Raw genomic sequence first — 22,053 nt, forward strand, 5'->3', positions numbered from 1 at the left:
CTGATTCTGGCCATCAGCAGCTGGGGCCCTAGCCGGGGACAGTTCGCAGCCAAAAGCCACCGACTATGTCGTATCAAGCAGCCACTGACTGGAGGTGCCAACTTGAGACAAGTTGGGCTCCATTGTCAGAGGGGCTGTGTTCCCCCATCCTGAGCTCAGCTTCCTGGCACTCTACCCACTAGGCCATGCTGCCTCCTGGGGCAAACGGGCACCAGCACAGGGTGTTACCTTGGGCATGTGAGCTCTCCCAAAAGGGAGAGGCCTGTACATGCCATGTCCCCCTTGCTCCAGCACCTAAGCCAGGCAGAGCACCGAGGGGAGAGCAGGCCAGCGCGGCTGGGGCATATTACCAGGGTGTCTATTTCGTTGAGGCTGTCGTCCAGGTTTTTACTCCGCGAAGGTTTCAACTTGTCCCCGACGGCTGCGTCCATCTGAAAAAACAGCCAAGGGCAGAAGGATGGAGGGTTTACAGATCTGGGGCAGACACTGCCCTACTGCACTCGCTCCCCCTCAGCCACCCCAAGGGCCGCTCCTCAGAGCCACTGGCCCAGCCGGGATCCCAACAGTGCTTCCCAGCTCATCCCCTGGAGTCCTGCCCCTGTCGGCTGAGTGCTCCGTCGAGACAGTGAAGCTCTTTGGGCAGCCTACGAAGGGCCAGGCCCACTCCGGGCATCCCCTGGCAGCACTGCCAATGTGCTGAGCAGCAACACTTCATGGCCTCCTTGAGCTTCACTGCCCGTCTGCCTGTGTCCACCGGCCGGCTTCTGGCTGACACTGGACTGGCAGCTCTCAGTGTTCATACAGCACCTAGCACACCGGGTGCTGGGCCAGGAGTGGGGGTACTGTGTGTTGCCGAATACAGATAATCAATGCTGATAAGGAGCAGCTTGGCCTTTTTCAAACACTGGTGTTAGAAAACCCAGTTTGTATGTGCCGGGCTCTCGGGAAGCAAATTCTGCCTAGGAGCTGGGGAGCACCGCGGTGCCAAAGGGGAGACCCCACTGCCCTTCTGTGCACCAAAGCTGCCTGGACTGAGGGAGGATTGGGGGGCAATTCCAACTGGCCAGGATAGGTGCTGGCTAAGATTTTAGTGACTACGAGGCACAGGCAGCTGCCCATTGCACTGACAGGCCACGTTGCTCTGCCTCAGCCAGTCCCCAGGCCAAGCGGAATGCAGCCGTTCAGCAATGCTCACGGAGGAGCTGGCACCTGTCCGTGCCCGGCACTCCCGCAGCCACCTGGCTCCAGCAGAGATCCTGCGACTGCATTCATATGCGTTGGAAGTCGAGGTCCGAGCCTCAGCATGACACGTACCAGCTGCAAATCACCGCGCAGCCAGACCCACATGGGCCTACTTCTGGCACCCCCATCTGGAACAGGGGACCCACTCCCTCCCTGTGCGATGACTCACCGGGCTGGTGGCATCTTTGCCCAGGCTCCCCTTGCTGTTAAGGCTTCCAATTTCTGTCTGGGAGCTGGACTGAGACATCCCCTCGAAGAAAGGCCTAGCAGGGAGAGATGCAGCAGGTCAGGGAACAAAGTGCTGCTACAGACCCTGGCCCAGGGCGAGGAGAGGGTTAGAGGGATTCAAGCCCCAGGGCCGGCCTGCGCAAATCCCGGGCGTATTTCAGTGCCTACGGGCAGGCCTGCATGGTGGAGACTTTGGCCAATATTTAAAGCCCCATTTCCTCCCACAATTTGCATGGCTCTGCAAGAAGCACTCTGCACTGGCACAGCAATGGATGCTAGCACAGGGCTCCCCGTCCCTTCCAGGTTCCCCGGCACCATCTCCGCTACGGAGCATCAAATGCCCAGCCTGGTTTGGAGTGACAGGCTCACCTTTCCCACAAGGGGCTCTCTCCAGGGGCCTCTCTCCCTGGAAACACTGCTGTGCTGCCGGGCCCCTCCTAGCTCCAAGCAGGGAAGGCTGGGGGCTGGGCAGACAAACAGCAGGCCTTGTCTGCGTGAGAAAGCTGAGACGGCATCACGTACAGACCAAACTGAAACCGCTCCAGCTAGTCTGGTGCCAAGGGCCCTGTGAATGCTGCAGCTCAAGTCGACTGGGAACAGGGCTAATTCAAACTGAGATCAGAGCGTGTCCATGTGGGGATTTTCACTGATCTGACACCATGCGAGTGTGTGCGCCGATCAGCCTCACTCTGGTACCAGAGGGGCCTATGTCAGGTTAGCCTGAGTCCCGAGCCACCCACAGAGCTGCAGCACCATAACACCCTGCGGAGTTCAGTCAGCCCAGAAGCCTGCAAGGCTGGTTTGGGCTAGGCCTGGCTTCTCTCTGTTCGACTCGCATCAATCCATTTACTGGGAGCGCTAACCCCATCGCACCAGTGACACCAATATGAATCCACACGCAAAAGCTGCAGCCATTTCCCACAACCCAGTGCAACGTCTGGGTATAGACGAGCCCCTGGGAATGGGTTACAGCTAAATCGCAACAAGGCCTTTTCTTACACCCAGGCGGCCTGGTACCCTGGCTTCCATTCACAGCTTCGGTCACACCGGTCTCCGGGAGAAACGTACATAAACCATCCGTCTCACATGCCTTCCCCAGGAGATGTGGGAGCCGAGCTACAGAGAGGGGAAGAGTGCAGATGCCACAGCCCTTGGGTGGCAAGACTGGGGCAGGACAGAACCAGGAGTCCCAGCACCTCATCCCCTGTTGTAGCCGAAAGCTTCTGTACAGTCAGCTACAGCTCAGTGCTCCTGATCTGGTGTTTGAATCCCACCCCACAAGGCCTTGAGCCCAGCAAGACCATCTCAAGCTCTGGCTCGCGGCAGCCCTAGGGAGCGGCCTGGCATCAGGGATGCAGTTCGGGCCAATCAGAACCAGGCTGGCATTTAGGAGAGCCACGCAGCCCTTCGCCAGGGCTGTGGTGCTGTGCCAGGGCTGGATCAGAGCAGCGAGGGACATGAAGAGCTACAGCGATGCTGAGAGCTGGGCAGCGTGGGGACAGCAAGCACCAGAGTCTAAGGGGGCGAGATCACTGGCTGTGCTCTGTGAGGGATGACAGAACTCAGCTCACGTGCGGGAGGAGGAGGTGGTGTATTATTGGTAGGGCTGGACTGGCAGCCCACACTTGCTTTGGGAAGGGGAGTGTGTGTGTGTGGGGGGGGGGGGGCTCAGATTGCTACTGGTGCCTGATTAAGCACATGTGCTGTTGGCCTTGGCTGTGACTCACACCGAATATGGCCCGTGATCTAAGGAGCCGGTTTTCCACAGCCCCTGATCAACCTGTGACTCCCAGCCCATTTGGCAATGCTGGAGAAGGGCTCCCATGCCCCCTGCGAAGGAACTGCACTCCCCACAGACCGCCATGTGGGTAAGGCACAGGGCTGGGAGCCAGGACTCTTGGGTTCTCTTCCAAATTATGGGAAGTGATTGCAGTCCAGTGGGTTAGACCAGAGCAGAGCTGGCAATGGGGATTCCTGGGTTCTATCCCCAGCTCTTGGAGGGGAAGGGAGTGTAGGGGTTAGAGTAGAGGTGCTGGGAGCCAGGAATCCTGGGCTCTGTTCCCAGGTTTGGGAGGGGAGGTGTGTCTAATGGTGAGAGCAAAGGAATGAGCTCCTTACTGGGGTCTGTGAAGCACCGTGACTGAAGCCATAGCTCTAGGCAGACGGCAGGAATCCTGCTCAGGCTGCCTCTCAGAGTGCCCAAGGGCTTGCAAGGGCAGGTGCAGTAGAGGTGTTATAGACTGGGGTGTTGAGGGGGGGACACCCTCAGGAGAAGGGTCTGCAGCAGCAGTGGCTGGCGTGCATGAGCAAAGCAGGGCGAGAAACTACCTAGCTGAACAGATCACTCCTTTCATCCAGGCATCTCCAAGGGCTGCACAAATCCTAATTAATCCTCAGTTCCCAGGGGAAGCCATGTGACACCAGTCTCAGCTGCAGGGGAAGAGCCCTAGAGCATCAGCGCTCTGATTCCAGACTGGATGGATGCACTAACGGAGATCCTGGGTCTCAGCCCATTTGGGTAATTTCCATGAGGCTTGTTGGATGGGGGGCTCTGAATGTGCAGTTGAGATGCAGGGCCCTTTTCCCCTCTATGTCCTTAGCCAACATGCACCCTTATGTCACTGACACAGCGGTTGCTGCGCTCCACCCCAGAATTAGCTGCACTTCAATGCAGCTGTTTCCTAAAGCACTGTGGAGACTTACACTGTCACTCATAGAGAATTACAGTAATTTTCAACCATCTCAGGGGCACCCTGTGCTCCCTTCCCCTTGTTGTCTAGTCTCATGGCTGGATTGTGAACTCTGTAGGGCAGGGAGCGCATCTGTGTTACAGGTTCATACAGCACCCAGCACAATGAACCTGGCCCTCTGGGAGCTACCACAGTGTAAACAACAACAGTGTTTCACAGACAGTCACGGAGCACTGTAGATACTTGCTGCATCAGTGTCATATGGGAAGAGACTCCCAGAGCCCTGACTCCAAGTCCCCCAGCCCACACTATCAATAGTATTACAAGAGTGCTTGGAGGCCCCAGCCAGGATCAGGACCCTGCTATGCCAGATGCTGCACAAAATGTGTGGCAAGAGACTAGCCATGGCCCTGAGGAGCTCTCAGTCTAAATAGACGAGACAGAGAGAAGGTGGGAGGGGAAACTGAGGCACTGAGCAGGGAAGCGACTTGCCCAAGTTCACTCAGCAAGGCAGTGGCAGAGCTGAGAGCAGCTGCTGTGTCCCAGGGGTCACACCAGCCCAGGTTCGCTCCCTGTTGCAGCTGTTGCTCACCGTGCTGCCCCCACTGCCAGCACTCACTTGAGCTTGGGCTTGGGCGTGCTGAGGATGCTCTCCGTCTCCTCCATCTCCGGGCCACTGTCGCTGGGGTTGTACATCTCCAGGCTGTCGTACAACTCGTCCAGGTCCTCCTCCACCTCTCGGATCTGCTCCCTGGAGACGTGCTCCAGGCCAAAGCCAACCTGCGGGCAGGACACTCCAGACTAGACCGGGGCCAGGCAACCTGGAGCAGAGACTGCGTATTTTGTGGAAGCCCATGGGAGTGAGTGCTAGAAGAAGCCTGAAGGAACACCTCCTGCTCGTGGCTCTCCTTCCCCAGCCAATGGCATGTCAAGGGTCTAACACCCCACCAATCAGACATCTCCCAGAGAACATGGAGAGTCACCCACAGAGCAATGGCCCGGCCAGTCCCAGATCCCATGTCAGAGAACAGCTATCACCAAAGGTTCAGAAAAAGTTCCAAGAAACCTCCAAGGCAGACGATGGACTACACTGCTCTTACAGGCATGTCTAACACCCAGCAACACATGGCTGCTTTAGCTCATGAAGTAGGAGGTGCCCCTACTTAATCTCATTCACCTCCTGATCCTTTGGTTGTTGGAAAGTTGAGGGAAAGAGGGGTCTTGTCATCAGAATAGGGGAACTGAAATTCAGGACCCCTGGGTTCTATCCACAGCTCTGAGACAAATGGGGTCCAGTGGTCGGAGCAGGGGGTAACTGGTAACAGAGGTCAGACTGCTGGAAGGGGAGTGCGGGAGGGAGAGATGAACTCATGATTAGAGCAGGGGATTGAGAACCTGGCACAGAAGTGGTGTGATTTGCCACGAATGACTCAGTGGAGGAGCTAGGACAGAACCCAGAAGTCCTGGCTCCCAGCCCCTCTCTGCTTTAGCCTTTAGACCCTACTCCCCTTCCTTCCAACAACAAAAACGAGACAAACTGTTGAAGGACTTGAACTCTGAGCTCACACTGCCATTCATTTGGAGGAGGGAAGAACAGTGATGAGGGATGCATTTCACCTGATCTGGATCACAGCCCATCTACCAACAAGAGACCATGGAAATAGCAAAGGCATTTGCAACAAAACAAAGAAGGACTGCACCTACCTCATCCGACACCTTGAACCTCTTCAGTAACGCCACAAACTTCTGCTTTATATTTGGCTGCTGTGAAGAAACGGTGCCATTGACTCATTACAGTGACACCAAGGAAGGGAACAGGAATCACAGGCCACAACAAGGGGGCGCAGGCCTTTGCTGTAGGCACGACTGAGGGGCCAATGGAAGGAGAATATCACATCGCCCCACAGATAATCTCAGTTACTCTAATCAGGGATTCTCAGGACAAATTTTTTGGTGGCCTCCGAGTGCGGCCACCAACTCTTGCTGGTGACCGCTTTCACAATTTTTCCTAAAATACTTCATTAATTTTAGGAAAAACAAATAAATATGCACATATACATGTCCAAATCATGGTCATTTATTTATTGCTAGCTAGTAAGACCGTTGTGAAAAGTGATATTAGCAAACATACAAGTATCACATTCCACAGCAGACTTACTCATCCCTGGCAAGCCTGGGGACAAATTAAATCCTGGATGGGGGGCCAGGGGAGGCAGCAGCGAGCTAGAACCTGAAGCCCCACTGCCTGAGCCTGGGGCCTGCCACCTCGTCATCCCAGGGCTGAAGCCCAAAGCCTGAGCCCCATCGCCTCTGGGAAAGTGGAGAACTCACTGGGTGCCACAGTGGCCGCAGCTGAGAAACGCTGCCCTAAGTGACAGTTCAAAGTCCACCAGAGTTTCCAAACCTGATGCAGGGCTGGACATAGGGAACATGCAGAGTGAAGCACAGCACTCCCTAGCAGCACGCTGGTGCACTGGGGTTAGCACCAATCCAGAGGGGAGCACTACTCTTCCTAAGTGGCCAACACCTTTCCACGCTGCACCTCTGGCTCATTCTCCGGAGGTCTGGCCCAGAGCAAGCCTGCTTAGCTTGCAAACCAGCCAAGCTCACTGCGCGAGATGGCGAGGCTGAAAGCAGGCATAGCAGCTGCATGCAGCTCAGAAGTGGTTATCACAGCTAGGTGTTAAAGGAGAGGCATGCAAGCAGCTCTGGTAACTGCCTTCTGCGTGGGGCACGGTGAGAGGTAGCATTACTGCAGGCCAGTTCCTAGGAGACAGGGCAGAGCTTCTCAGCCATGGCTTAGGTCAAACAGCCACGCCTGGACGAGCAACAGTGGTGGAAAGGAGACAGCCCGACAGCTCTGGAGATTGCCGCTGCGTAGCTCCCCCCAGCAGCGTGTCTGAATGTGCTGAACAGCGGTCACTTCGAGAGGCGAATGGCTCCTTCTGCCCCATCCCAAGTCCCAGAGCCATCCAGTCCCCCCGGAAGCCGCTTACGACCAGTTCAGAGACCCTCTTGGCCCGGCTGGCATGCACCAGGTCTCGCACCAGACTGGAGCCAGAAGGCGACCAGCCAGCCAGCGCACCCGCAGAGCACACTCACCCGAGTGATCGCCGAGGCCGAAGCCAGTTTCCGCCTTGTTTTCTTCACCTTCCGGAGATCCTCGTCTTCGTAAAATAAGTCCTTGTGGGGCGGGGGGAGACAGCTCATTCAGAGAAATAATACCCCCAGGCCCTGGGGCTATGGGAGCCTGGCCACACTGCCATAGCTAGCTCTCTTAACCAGGATCTTCCTGGTCCTCGGGCCACAGCAGTCAGCTCCAGGCAGGTACAGTTCCACATAGGCTGCCTCTAGCAGCAGCCCAGTCATAGGTGACCACTTGGGGCAGCCAGCCAAGGGATCAGTGGCTGGGAGTCCACAGTCCTCAGCTAGATCCCAAAGGGAGGCTGCTCTGCAGCTTGTCTGCCTCTCCCCTCCCTTCCCAAAGGGGGATGCTCCCAGCCTGGCTTGCACAGCACCACCTCTTGCTCCCTTTGCCCCCAGAGGCGCAGGCTGGAAGGGGGAGCTACTTAGCATCTTTTCAGAGCTCGCTCGGGGCACTTGTCTTTGCCTTGATTCAGCCACTGAGGTACACGGGGCTGGGGAGGGTTAAAGGCAGAAACCAGGTGAAAACCCCCCTGCTGCGGAGAGATCAGGACTGGGGGAAAGCCTGAACCCATGGAAAGAGGCGTTTGCAAATGGAGGCAGCCAGGCCCAGCCAGCCTATTGCTTTGTAATGCCTTGCAATGGAGCTCTGCCCTGAGCACTCTGAGGGGGCAGCAGACTGGGAAGGGGGGATAAGGTGTTACCTGTCCATGTAGGGGATCATCGCTGCCCTCCTGCTCTGAGGAGAAGCTCTCCTCCTCCTCTTCCGAGTAGTTGTCGATGTCAGGGGACCGATCTGGAAGACAGCTGGAGTTAGGCTGGAAGTCCAGTTTGGGAACTTAGCACTGTCAGCAGGATTCGCATAGGGTCCAGGACACCACATGTCACAGCCCAGCAAGTCAGAGCGTGCTCAGCAGTGCAGACTGGTCCTCCAGGGTGGCGCAGTTCAGCCAGGGCCCTAATCTCTGTATAGCCTGGCCTACGTTACCGATGGGATAGCAGGCAGCCGGCACTGGGCCTCTCCACCATCAAACAAGCACACGCCTTCTCTAGTGGAAAGTACCACGTGGCCACATGTAGCCACAGAGTGGTCAGGACTCGGTTTTAAGGGTGATCCGAAAGAGAAGCGTGTGTCATGCACAATATAGACAAGAGAGGCTTTAGTGGCTTGGCTTTCCATTAGAAATTCAGACCTCAGCTACCCTGGAAGGTTCTGTGGGTGACCGGAGAGCTAGGAGGGCTCCGGCACCATGGGACTCACTGAGGCAGGTCTGCTTGAGAAGGCCTTTTATGCCGACTCTTTCGAAAGCTGGGTTGTGCCGCAGTAGTGCCTGGATGCCCTGCTCTGCTGGGGGGTGGCACAGACACTAGGGGAGCTAGGACCTGAAGGACTTACAGTCTAGGCAAGAGGCTGAAGGAAAGCCGGATTAGTGACCCGATTGGGAGGATGGGGAAACCAAGGCACCGAGGGAAGGGTCACATTTGAGTGGCTTAGATTTATAGATTGTAAGGGCAGAAGGGACCATTGTGGTCATCTAGTCTGAGCTCCTGCATAGCCCAGGCCTCAGGGCTTCCCTGCACCAACACCTGGCTGAACTAGAGCAGAACTGTTAGGAAAACAGACAACCTTGGTTTAAGAATTACCAGTGACGGAGAATCCAACACAGCCCATGGCAGGTTGTTCCAATACTTAATTATCCTTCCTATGAAAAATGTATGCCTTAGTTCTAGTATGAATTCATCTAGTTTCAACTTCCAGCCACTGGCTCTTGTTAGACCTTTGTCTGCCAGACTGAAGGGCTCATTAGCCAATTTCTGTTCCCTGTGTGGGAGCTTACAGACCAAGTCACCCCTGAACCTTCCCTTTATTAAGCTAAATCTTAAGCTTGAGCTCCTGGAGACAGGTATCCCCATCATCCTTTAATTCGGCGCGTAAGGCCTTCCTTCTACAGTAACTTGGGCACTTCGGCACCTAAATCCCAGCGACTTTCAATGAGACTCAAGCTCCCTAAGTCGTGTTTGAAAAATGGGACTTAGGCACGGTTACCATAAGGGACTTGCTCAAGGTGGCCCAGGGAGTCAAACCCAGGTCTCCTAGGCAAGTGCCGAGCCACCAGGCCAGCCTTCCACTGGATGAACAGCTGGTAGAAAATAAAGTCTGTTGAAGATTCAACCCCTCCCCACTTCGTTTAAGGGATGAGAAAGCTCCCAGGCAGCTTCTTTGGGGTCTCCAAACCCCAGGGAAGAGCCATCCCTGATACATCTAAGGTAAAAGCAAAAGAATCCTTTCAAATGCCCTAAGGGAGCAAATAAACTAGCACACGCCCAGTCAATCCTCCTCTGCCCCTCTCCTTCAGTCATGTCCAAAGACAGCATCCCCGTGGCCCATAGCAGCCCATAGTCCTTCTGATTGCAGCCCTGCCTGCATCCAATGACTAGAGAACAGTCGCCCTGTGCAGGGTGTGGAGAAGAGTGGAATATGGAGCCAGCCCAATATTTGAGATGAGCTGGCCATGGACTGACTGATGAACTTGGGAACTGTGCTGATTACTGAGCTGCAAACAGCTCCCTGCACTCCCTTTGGGACCATCTGGTATTTCCCATTATTTGACAGACAGTTGTTTGTATCTGGTTAGTATCTTTTGGGGGTGGGGAGTCATCCTTGGACACTATTAAAATAAAATAATTGCTTAAATTCCCACTCAAGGACAAAGATCAGCTGGTGCTGGAGTTTGAGGGAGAGAATTTCATGGCTCACAATATTTACATTTCTGTTTCCTCACGGAATCTAGCAGAGTAGAACCACGTCTCCCTTTGCAGCAACAAGCCCGGACCCCTCTTTAGTGCCTTTCATTGGAGGCTCTCACAGCACTTTACAAGCATTAACTAACACACACACACACACACACACACACACACACACACACACACACACACATCCAGACTTCCTAGAAGATAGGGCCAAGGGGCATGGCACACACACCACATACACACTGGGGGGATGTCTCCACTAATATGCTCAACAGCTAAATAGTTAACCATATGGACAGGTACATTGTCATCGGTATGCTTCAGAGTTAACATCCTGTTGAGATGAATGAGGTTCCATTTGATGATGCTTGTTTCAGGCTGCCTGCAGACTAAGGCAGACACTACTACACCCCTCACATGTGGAGCAACCATAAGAGCTGCACAGATTTGTTTTTAATGAAAGCTAGATAAAAGAGTACGATTCTGTGGCAAAGACTAAATTCTGCCACCACAGAGGAACTTAGGCTCTGTCTATGAGAGACCTGGACTGATTTCTATTTGCCTCAATATGCCAGACAGGAAAGGGTGCAGATTTCCAGATTAACAGGTACCCCCCCATCAGTGCCCACTGCCTTCCCTTGTCGGGTCACGCAGTTGCTGGTAATAAACCCAAATATTAAAATAAATCCAACACAGAGCCTGCCTCTCCATCAGTTTCCCTGGCAACCAGATTTACTGCTTAGGCAGCCATCCACGACAGTATCATAAACGGAAGGTTTCCAAGACGCAGGGCTAAATATAGCCGTGTTGGAAGGAATTAGCCTCCATTGTCCAAGCAAGATCTGATGCAAATGGACGTGGTGGAACTGGGCCATGAGCAGGGTTTTGCCTTCACTTCTGCAGATTAAACACATTAAAACCCGAGACTGAATCGCTGAACAGGTAACCAAGAGGGGGCTGATACCCAGCCGGCTGCTGTTCGCACCTGGGCTGTGTCACAGAAGCACCAGGAACACATGTAGCTGCACAGGGATAGAATGTAACTGAAAAGGCTCCATGTGCTTTCTAAAGCACTGCCTCCAACTATGCATACAAGAGTCTAGCAGAGCTGTACAATGCAGAATGGAACCAGCAGGCATGTGGCTTTTACAGCTGGTGGGTATCAGGGACCAAGAAAACATCTGTTCTGATTCTGAGACTTTAGTCAAGCCAAGCCTCTGGAGAAAAGTGTTTTTGCCACAGTGTGGAAATGCAGCTCCCTCTGGGGAGGAACGTGTAGCCACACTCTATAACAGCTCAGGACAGGAAGGAAAGAATTCTCGGTCCTAGGGAAAAGGCAGAGCGAGGAGGGAATTTAGGGAGGTAGAACATAATTCCCCCTGGTGGAGTCTGAACAGGACACTGGCTCCAGCACCCCAGTTCTAGCAGACAGCAAGTGACTCACTCAGGAACTTTAATGACCAGGTCAGGACACTGGCTCTGTTTCATCTGAAGGAGGCACCACTTCCAGCGCAGCGTCCCCTGCCAGTGAGCCACCCACGCCTCTCCCAGCAGGGAGGGAGGGGGGCATATGCTCCATGGAGAGGATCGAAAACACCTGGGCCCCATCTTGGCAATAGCTGCAGCTTGCTGTGCCAACTGAGTATTACCGAGCTGTGCAGCTGCCTAGTGATGCTGGCTCCAGGGCAGCCAATGAGCTTCCCCTCTGGATACCCCATGCCCAAGCCCCACCACCCCAAACTAGTCCCCTCCTTACCGGACAGTTTCGACTTAAGCCCTTCGTGATCAATTGGCTGGCTGGACAGAGAGTAGATTTTAATCTCAGCAACGGGCACAGAGACGTCCTTCACGTTACTGTGGAGTCCAAGCACTAAAGCTCCTTCGCTGGGGTGCTGCATGACCTGGGCAGGGGAGACACCATGTGGTATGTACTCCCAGCGGGCCCGCAGGAGGCTATTGAGAATACCGAGCCCATCACCCACACCGAGACCGTGGCCCCACATGGGCCAACCTGACACAGCTCAGCTGGTCTAAGTGTCTCTGGCTAGGTCCCACCCCTGAGCCCAGCCTAGGGACACAGCATTCTGCCTCTGTCTGAGCTAAAGAGGGGAGAGGTTACATTTAATCACTTCTTCCCCATGGCCGTACCTGGGGCCTCCCTCGTCCTCACCTCAGCCATGTTGATGAGCCCAACAGCCAGAGTCTTGTAGCCCAGAATGGTCCGGTTTTTGTATCTCTTCCTTCTCTGTAGCATGATCTGCAGTTTGTTGGCATCTCGCTTCAGGAAGTGGGGGTACTGCAAGGGCAAGTGACAGTCAAGAGAGCAGCAACAGGGGGCCGCATGAGAGCCCGGTACATTTGGGGTGCCAGGTGGCCCGGTGCAAGGGTGTGGGGGTCAGATCTGTCTGGGGGCTCCCATGGGGGTACTCAGGAAGGCTGCTAAAAACCCCATGTCCAGCCCTGCTAGGGAGAGACTCTCCCAACGCGCATCACGGGCTGATGGTGAGTGCGGGCACACTGCTGGAGACCGGCCTAGCGGACACTTGCTTGCCCAGGCTGGCAGGGAGCCAGAAGGAAGCGCGGTGTCCTGCTTACAGCAGACGTGCAGAGGGCGGTCAATACACTCCACGGCTTCCACTGGAGGAAGACCTGTCAGGTCATGCGGAGCCTCTGAGGCTCAGGAGAAGGCTTGTTATCGGCCAAGCTACCATGATGATCACATCTCATGTTTCCAGGGGTTCGGAGGAGAGCTCTGGTGCTTAGGTAGGCATCCCCCATCCCATCCCTCTTCCATGGACAGCACTGGGTAGCAAAGCCTAACGCATCTTCCTCCCAGGCACCACATAGCAGCTCCCACCTTAGGCACAGTGCTTGATCTGATCAGTAAAAGCAGGCAGCCAGGCTACATGGGGTGGTGTTCAGAGCTAGTAGGACAAAGCCATGGAAGTAAGATCTAAGATCCGGTCCACACCTGTTTGGTGATCAGCCCCCTGGTGGGATCCAGTTTGCATGGCGAGCAGCAGCCAAAGTTCAACAAGACAGTAAGGGGCACACATTTACAATTCTCAGAGCTCGCAACTGCCCATCCTGGAAAGCAGGGATTTATGCAGCACAGCGGACAGTCAGGCATAGAGGGTGAGCTGCTCTGTCCAGGGGCAGGGTGGCTGCAGCTCCACTGGCAGGAGAAAGAGGATGGGAAAAATCTCACGCCACTACCTGCGTGAGTAACAACATGAGCAGAAGTGTCTTCTCTGGAAACAATCCCTGCTAGGTTTGCAGATGGCAACTAGCATTGCACAGAGAGACCAAGCACAGAGGGAGGGGGAATGATGTTCTGCCCTCCTGTCGTGTCTTCCTCCAGGAATCCAAGTGCTCTGCGAACTTTAATCCTCCTCTCTCTTTGGGAGGCAGGTAAATTATTCCCATCTTACACGTGGCAAAATCGCAGCACTGAAAGATGACGTTTTCAAAAGCACCAAAGTGATTAAGGAGCCTAAATCCCACTGAGTCCGATTTGGGCTCCTAAATCACTTTTGAAAATGGGTCTTTAGAACTGCATTTTTAGAAGTGCCAGTGATTTTACCCTTGAGCCAAGGACAAACTGAGGGAATAGCAGAGCTGGGACTAAAACCCACGACTCCTGGATTTCAGTCCCTGCTCTGCCCATTAGCTCACATTCCCTTCCAAAAACCAAGAACAGAACCCAGGAGTCCTGCTTGACAGTTCCCTGCCTTCCCATGCCTTCCACTGATTATATCTTCTTCCTGAAAGAACCAAGTTAATTTCAAGAAGTGTCCGGAAGCCAGCTGTTGAAAGAGGCAGTGTTCTGGCTGGCCATTCTGAGCATACCGCAGCTTCCAAAAGCCGCTACACAAGAGAGGCTTTAAGGAAGGGATCAGACAGGTCATGAACACCTTGAAATAATCCAGGATGACAAATGTGCTATGCTCAATGTCTGAGCACAATACACAGCTCCAGGACACACAGTCCAGGGCAGTACTTTGCATTCACCGGCAAACGAGGTGTGGCAAAAGCTTCATTGCCATTTTGAGCCTGTATTTAAAAAAACAAAAGGGAGGATACAGTGTCCCTCATGAGAAATAACAAGGCTCTTTCTATGCCACTCTTTTGGCTGGGTGCAGGGAAGAAGGGGACATTGAGAACTGCTCCAAGGACCTGTCCCAGGCCAGGACTGGCTGCAAACACTTTCAATTGCTAAAGGAGATGGAAACTGCCAAAGGATGTTGTTGCAACAGTTTAATCAATCAATTCTTATTACTGCCCACTGTGCATTTTCCTGCAGGATTAAAATCATTTGGAAATCCTCTTATGCTGTATTATCAGCAACACTTGGGTGTATTTAAAGAGGGCAAAAAACTGGGGACGTGGGGGAAGCTAGTCCGCTTTGTGCGTATCATTCAGCTTAGGAAGTTATAGTAGGCTGGTCAGTTTCACTCTGTGAACAGTGACACTGGCTCATATACTCTAGGGACGCTGGTTGGTTCCCCACATGAAAGGGGAAGTGTCACATCTCAAAAAGATACAAAGCGTATCAGGAAAACACAAGAGTGCCATGGTACAAGGCTGACATTTGGGGCCTGAACTATTGCACAGTCGCTTCTCTGCTGCCAAGATCTTACAAGGGTGGAGGGAGTTGTCAAAGGGGTCAAGCAGCAGGGACGAAACATGGCAAGCTGCGTGGAGAGTGCAGCTGTAAGCCACTGATTTTGGGATTGCTGCCTCATTCAATCTAGGTACTTGTACGGTCCCAACACTGAAATATCTGAACCCTCCATCGTTAATGGCACGGCAGGGTTGCTTACAGTACCACAGGAATGGGCTCAATGACCCTGGAAGTCCAGTCCAGTTCTACATTCCTAAGAATGCTCCCATTTTACAGGTGGGGAAACTGAGGTAGAGAGATGGTAAAGGACCTGCCCAAGGTCACACTGGCAATACAATTTCGGTCTCCCACCCACCTGTTAGACTGGGTTTAAGGTAGAGGGCAGGCAGGAGGAATGTCAAATGGGAGACGATGGTATTGTCATTGCTTGGAGCTTTCAAGGAAACCTGGTGTTATTAAGTGCACCTGTGCCTGTTCAGCTTGCCACTTCCAAGAGCTTTGTAGCCCTGTGGGCATTAAGGACTCCGGGAGGCCCCTCTAGCCAAGAGCAGAGGCTGTTTGAGCTGCTGAGGGTCTCCAATTGTAATTCAAAGTTTCTCTCTATGGCTATGTCTACACTACCGCAGTAAGTCGACCTATGCTCTGCAACTCCAGCTACATGAATAACGTAGCTGGAGTCAATGTACCTTCGGTCGAGTTACCGCGGGGTCTACACCACAGGGAGTCGACAGGAGAAACTCTCCCTTCGACTTACCTTACTCTTCTCGTCGGAGGTGGGGGCAGTGTAGAGCACAGGGGTCGACTGGAGAGCAATCTGCAGTCAATTTGGTGGGTCTTTACTAGACCCGCTAAATTGACCGCTGGAGGATCGATCTCAGAGCGTGGATCCCAGCTGTAGTGTAGACCTGCCCTTGGGTATATTGGAAGAGACATAACCTTAAACTGGTGCCACACGGGAGTTCCCACCCGTCAAGGAAAAGGCCTCTCCAGTTCAGAGCCTCCCACAGCTGCACACACTCACCTGGAGCGAGAAGGTCAGCTGAAGCTCTGTCTCTACAAGTCCGCTGACTGGCAGGACAATCTCATTGGATCTCAGGATCCTCTTTGAGCCCTGTAACCAACACAGAGCAGACAGTGTTGCATGTTCACCTGCGTTCAGGATCAGAACAGGCAGAGAATAGTGCCCAAATCAGCACCAGCAGGGCAAGCTGGCCCAGCACTTCCCCCACATCAACCTGCACCAACTCCACCCTGGAGGGCCCAGCTACATGGAGAGAAGGTATCACAGCATCCTGATTATGCTGATCCTTGGCCACAGCTGTGAAGGGGGCTTGGGGGCGAGGACGGGATTGAAATCCACCGTTCATCTGTCCCAGAGGCCAGCTCTCTAATGCACTGCCTGTCAGATCTCCGAAGGGAGCGCCAACACTACACCTGCACGCGCCCTGTAAGAAGCAGGCATTCCCCTTCTGCTGTTTCACTTTCAGCACCATTTTAAATCCCACCGTTACCGAGCTCTGGATCCGGCAGCAGACAGAGCGCTCCCGGAGACAGACCCAGACATAAGAAGAGCTTGTGCTATGGGAATAACACTGGCATTTTCCAAGCACCTGTCATCCGAGATCTCCTAGCACTTACCCCGCCCTCTGCCCCCACAGCATCTGGGTACCTCACAATCTTTACTGGGAGCTAGGGAAGGATTATCTCCACTGTCCAAATGGGGAACTGAAGCACAGAGGCCCGAGATCACACAAGCACTCTGTTGGAGCAGAGAATTGAGTCCAGGTCTCCCAGTCCCATGCTAGCTCCCCAACCACTGGAGCAGCCCTTCTCCAGGCTCAAAGCTGCTTAGAGACATAAAGGCTCTGGGGATTCTCCCCGTTCCCAGTAGAGGGGAAGTCACACACTAAGTGGCAGACTCAGGAATAATACCCAGCATCCCCTGCTCCAGCCACTTCTCCCAGAGCACACAGACCTACTGGGTGGCAGAGCCTCACCTTCAAAGCCCCTGGCATGTTGTTACTATGCCCACAGGAATCCTGACTCCAATTGCTTCCTGCTCTTACCACAGCAGTGGAAGACTTTGGGTACATGTGGCGTATCCTACTCTGAGAGCTGATCCACACAAAAAAATAGACTCTTATCCCTATCAGAGAAAGACCGCATGAGAGCCAATGGCTGAAAGCTGAAGCCAGAAAAATTCAAACTGAAACAAGGCACAAAGATTTAACAGTGCAGGTGATTAACCATTGGCACAGACTGCCAAGGGAAGTGTGGGGGGGATTCCACATCTCTCAGTGTCTCCAAATCCAGCCTGGCTGCCTTTTGTCAAACTCTCACGTCTCGCCTCAGCACATGGGGAATGGGTGACGTTCTTTGGACTGGGCCATCCAGGAGGTCAGACCAGATGATTAGAGCCCTACCAAATTCATGGCCATGAAAAATGCGCCACAGACCATGAAATCTAGTCTCTCCCCACGAAATCTGGTCTTTTGTGTGCTTTTACCCTATACTATACAGATTTCACAGGGGAGACCAGTGTTTCTCAAATTGGGGGTCCTGACAAAAAAGGGAGTTGCAGGGGGTTGGCAAGGTTATTTTAGAGGGGTTGCAGTATTGCCACCCTTACTGCCTTTAGAGCTGGGTGGCGGGAGAGCAGCTCTGAAGGCAGTGTCCCGCCAGCAGCAGCGCAGAAGTAAGGGTGGCAATACCATACCATGCCACCCTTACTTCTGCGCTGCTCCTGATGGCAGCTCTGCCTTCAGAGCTGGGCTTCCGGCCAACAGCCGCCGCTCTCCAGCTGCCCAGCTCTGAAGGCAGCACCCCGCCAGCAGCAGCGCAGAAGTAAGGGTAGCAGTACCGCAAACATCCCTACAATAACCTTGTGACACCCCACCTCGCACAATTCCTTTTTGGATCAGGACTCCTACAATTACCAACACCATGAAATTTCAGATTTAAATAGCTGAAATCATGAAATTTAAAATTTTCAAAATCCTATGACCATGCAATTGACCAAAATGGATTGTGAATTTGGTAGGGCCCTATAGATGATCTAATGGGCCCTTCTGGCCTTCCCATCTCTGAATCCCTTATTAGGTTATATGGTTACTGCTTTAGCGTTAGAGGCCTGTGCTTTTGTTGCAGAGGGTTACAGGATCTATGCGGTGGGATTCAGGCCAATGCTGCCTAAAATGAGAAACAATAGGAGCACCCAGACTCATTGGACCCATGGCCCGTCTAGCCCAGAACCTCACCGCTGAGAGTGGCCAGCACCAGGTGCTGCAAAGACAGACACACAAACCCTGCAGCAGGCATGCAGTGCCAACCAAATCTGAGATGGTGCTTGTGAACTTAGCAGAGGGGCCCACAGGTGGAGCCCTCCAAGTGCTGTCTAGATGTTCAAGGCCTCGCTCATCAAAGAAAGTCCTGAGCAGAAAGCCGCCATGCACCTCGCATCTCACCAGGCACCTGCACATTTGGCAGCCTTGTCACACCTTAGCTGACACCCTTAGCCTGAGAGGTAGGTGCACTGAGTTGCAAACCAGGAAACCATGAGTTTGAGGCTTGCCGCTTCCATGGACTGCTGTTAATATTTCTGCAGAGTGCCTATACTGCTATCTGGGAACAGAAGCCAGGTCTCTAATAGGACAGATCTTGTCCCACTGAGCCACATGGCTTTTCAGAGCGAATATGCCAGGTGTGTGCTCTTGGCTTTGCTGTCAGGAACCACCGCTCAAGCCATCAGACCCCACACATCACCCAAAGCCAGGAATCCCATAACCCACAGTGCTTCCTCACTGAGGGAAGGCAAGTTTTGCATCAAATTCACACAACCATTTTCAAGCGGAGGTTTATGCTTTTACGCTAATTAGTTCATTAAATAATTTGCATGCGTGTCCTACAAGAGAATTGCCCTGGACTTGGCAGTGATGCAAGTGCCTGAAGTCAGAGTTCCTCTGAAAGTTCTTCCTTGGCTCTCCAAGGCAGTGGTGTTGCAACCCCTGGCACTTGCAGTCAAACGCAGGCTACTTCGCTCCCTTCCCCAACCCGCCGCGTGCTGTGATACACACTGGTAAATGGCTGCTGCGTGCTGCAAAGGTGGCTGCATCTCAGCAGGGACAGAGCGAGCTATATATAGTTCCTAAAGCACTTTGAAATTCTTCTGCATGAAAACCTAATAAACCCAAGTTATTAACAATGAGAAACATGATAGGGAAACAGCAGGAAGCAGACAGTAATAAAAGGAAATGCTCTCTTAGTAACAGCTCTCCTTAGACTGGACACACAATACTGGTTTAAAACCCCCTAGCACTGGTTGGAAAGGACTTTCGGTGAGGTTTGGAGGTGGGGCAGGGCGCGTTGCCATAACATAGTATCATTTGTGCAGTCTATGGAAACCCCAGAGAGGAAGGGTTAAAACCCCCAGCAGTCAGTCAGTAATAAAAGCATGTCATCTCAGCTGTAACTAATTCACACTGGGATAAATTTTTAATTAAATGCATAGGGCTCTCTGGTAGGAGAGAGGATGAAGCAGGTCATCCCCCCCCCCCCCCCCCGTGATTAGACAGATGAGCTCTTGGTCTGACATATTTATTTTCCTCTTTGCCTTACACAGGAAGTGTGGACTGAATGGACTGAAGAGTTGCCTGGTCCAACAGGAGCTGCTAGAAAAGCCCCCAATGCAATGCTGGTTTGTCCCTTACTGCAGTGCTCTTTGGCTGATCGCTGCTGTCTTTAGGTCTCTCTCCAAATCACTGCTAGGCTGCTGGAGGGAAGACTAGTTCTTTTTTCATAGTCATACTAGTTACACCTGCTAGATTAGCCCCAGCTGCCCCCAGCAATGCAGCATGGCTTCCACTTTGATTATGATTAGTAATCCTGTTTATTGTAGTAGTGCCGAAGGGCCAGCCCAGAACGGGGCACCACTGTGCTAGGCCCTGTATAGAGTCCCTGCCCTGAAGAGCTGACAATCTAAACAGACCAAATGCAGGGTGAAGGGATGTAACACACAAGCAGAGTGAACTATGTAGTGGCAGTGAAGGGACACTGAAGATAAGGGGACCCACAGCAGGGAAGAACAGGGAAGAAGGGGCAGATGTGGAGTGGTGTAGAGGTGAAGATACTGTAAAGGAGGGAGAGAGTCGGGCAAATCTCTAAGGCTTTGGCCCATCTCATGGGATGTTTCTTAGAAGAGACTATTTCCCAGCCTAGCAGATCTGACCATTAGGAAGCTTATTGCTCCTAGGAAGAGGCCACAGAACTGGGATCAGCAACTCCATTTCCAATCCTGGCTCTCCCCCAGACTTTGTTTTGCCCATCTCTGTGCATCTGTGGGAGGCAGGGGATGGTATTCCTGGGGCAGGCTAAGAGAGTTCTCTCTGTACAGAACCCGATCAGAAAAGTTGTCCAGGAAAAGATTAAGTGAATTTCCTTCTTCCCTAAAGACAGTATTACTGCTGCCATGATCCTGGAGAGGGACCCTGGGAGCACACATCAGAGCAAAGGGAAAAGGCTGCCATCCATCTGCAAAACATGAGAATTGTCTGGGGATGGGAAAATGGGAATGCTCTGAAGTCAAGCCTCCTTCAGGAACGTATTTAGTTATTACAGACAGGGCCCTGCTCTGCTCGTTTGGGGTTTCCCTCAGCAGAGGGAACATTACCCAGTAATTCTGGATACCCAGAATTACTACATAGGACTCATAGGAAATCAGGATCACTGCAGAGACTTGACCTTTTTGCTTGGACACACTTGCAGTAATGCCCTGAGGGAGGTTCTCAAGGTTACATTTCATCAGGTTAGCATGGCAGTTAAACCAAGGACTTTGCACCCAGCCAGTGAATACGTTCTGTTTGCTGAGCTCTCCTTCGGGGTGCATAGGGACAATGATCACCTCAGCCTGTATTCCTTTAAACCTGACTGGTCACGGATGGGAGGCTGGTCTTGCAATAGCAGACCTCCTCTGTGAGCTAAAGACAAGTGACAATCCTACACTCAATTATGAGGTCTGAACACTACTGCCTCTTCAGCCAGAAAGGCATAAAACAGTATCACCACCTCTATCTCCTCACTAGCTTTTGTACTGCCCTGGGGAGCAGTGCCATAGGTAGGAAAACAAAGCAGGGACCTCACCCAGTTTTGCAAGATGTCATTCACCACCTTACATTCCGATACAGAGAGGCTACAGGGCACTTTATTTACAGTTTCCAGATGCAAGGCAGTTGATCACCAGCCCACCAAACTGATTTATTACTAGAGATATTTCTCGGTGTAGGAGTTACTCTGTTAATCCGACTTCTGCTGTGGAAGTCTTGGTGTTCATCGTACATAAAGATAGCCAACTTTGCTCTGCCCAGGACAGGAGAGTTTCTGTCTGGGGAAGGGTTGATAGGGTTTCCATACACACTAGGAAAAACACGATCAGACACAATGACTGTCATGATCAGAACAGGTCTGTTATCCACGGAAGCTCCGAGACCTCAATGAATCACTCTGGTCCAGCTGGTGAATGTGGTACTCTCATTCTGGTTCCCATTTCCTGAACTGAATGAAGAAGATCCCTTAAAAAAAATCTGATTCTCTGCATTCTCCAGCTGTGGCGGTGGGGGATTGAATATACAATTGGAGCTAGATCTCTGCCAATGGATTTGACAGGGCAAGATGTGGAGGGGATACCCAGAATTACTACATAGGACTCATAGGAAGTCAGGATCACTGAAGCATGTCTAGGAGATCAGAATTCTCCATAGACTCCAATAAGAATTTGATAATTTCTCTGGCACACCTCTTGTTTTCCTTTATGGCCATCATCATCTTCTGAGAGGAGACCTCATACCTGCTAGTATTGGTCCCAAGCCCTAGCTTATGATGGACTTTCCAGGCACCATGTGTCTGAGTTTGTCCTGAAGCCAAGCTACTCCAGGAACCATACCACTCATGTGTTTGTTTCAGCTTTCTCTCTGTACAGAACCCGATCAGAAAAGTTGTCCAGGAAAAGATTAAGTGAATTTCCTTCTTCCCTAAAGACAGTATTACTGCTGCCATGATCCTGGAGAGGGACCCTGGGAGCACACATCAGAGCAAAGGGAAAAGGCTGCCATCCATCTGCAAAACATGAGAATTGTCTGGGGATGGGAAAATGGGAATGCTCTGAAGTCAAGCCTCCTTCAGGAACGTATTTAGTTATTACAGACAGGGCCCTGCTCTGCTCGTTTGGGGTTTCCCTCAGCAGAGCTCAGCAGCAGAGAGGGGTCAGGGTTGCCACTGGGGAGGCAGAGAAAACTGGAGGGAGTGCTGCAGCCAGTGACTCTCAGGCTGGGTCTACCCCGAGCTGAAGCAGGCTGGCATATCCACTGGAATGGCTCTGCAGAC

The 22,053-nt window shown here is 52.7% G+C and overlaps 1 protein-coding gene and 1 long non-coding RNA gene across 5 annotated transcripts in view; one reads left to right on the forward strand and one right to left on the reverse strand.

Moving 5' to 3' along the window:
• Window positions 1-22,053, reverse strand: part of PACS1 (phosphofurin acidic cluster sorting protein 1) — a 107,750-nt gene that overhangs the window by 22,655 nt on the left and 63,042 nt on the right. For 2 of the 4 annotated variants that reach the window (XM_038409427.2, XM_038409426.2), the window contains exons 3-11: window positions 15,701-15,790; window positions 12,226-12,351; window positions 11,812-11,956; window positions 8,009-8,100; window positions 7,263-7,343; window positions 5,865-5,924; window positions 4,780-4,940; window positions 1,412-1,505; window positions 351-431 (exon numbers count right to left, since the gene is read on the reverse strand). In XM_038409427.2, the coding sequence (XP_038265355.2) occupies window positions 351-431; window positions 1,412-1,505; window positions 4,780-4,940; window positions 5,865-5,924; window positions 7,263-7,343; window positions 8,009-8,100; window positions 11,812-11,956; window positions 12,226-12,351; window positions 15,701-15,790 (930 nt within the window). The remainder of the gene's footprint in view (window positions 1-350; window positions 432-1,411; window positions 1,506-4,779; window positions 4,941-5,864; window positions 5,925-7,262; window positions 7,344-8,008; window positions 8,101-11,811; window positions 11,957-12,225; window positions 12,352-15,700; window positions 15,791-22,053) is intronic. The other 2 variants (XM_038409429.2, XM_043519525.1) reach the window with 2 other exon arrangements.
• Window positions 1-22,053, forward strand: part of LOC122461158 — a 48,476-nt gene that overhangs the window by 5,269 nt on the left and 21,154 nt on the right. The window contains exon 3 of the long non-coding RNA XR_006282928.1: window positions 19,298-19,372. This is a non-coding gene — a long non-coding RNA (uncharacterized LOC122461158). The remainder of the gene's footprint in view (window positions 1-19,297; window positions 19,373-22,053) is intronic.

The sequence above is a fragment of the Dermochelys coriacea genome, chromosome 7 (assembly GCF_009764565.3).
Source record: "Dermochelys coriacea isolate rDerCor1 chromosome 7, rDerCor1.pri.v4, whole genome shotgun sequence".
Classification (NCBI taxonomy): Eukaryota; Metazoa; Chordata; order Testudines; family Dermochelyidae; genus Dermochelys; species Dermochelys coriacea.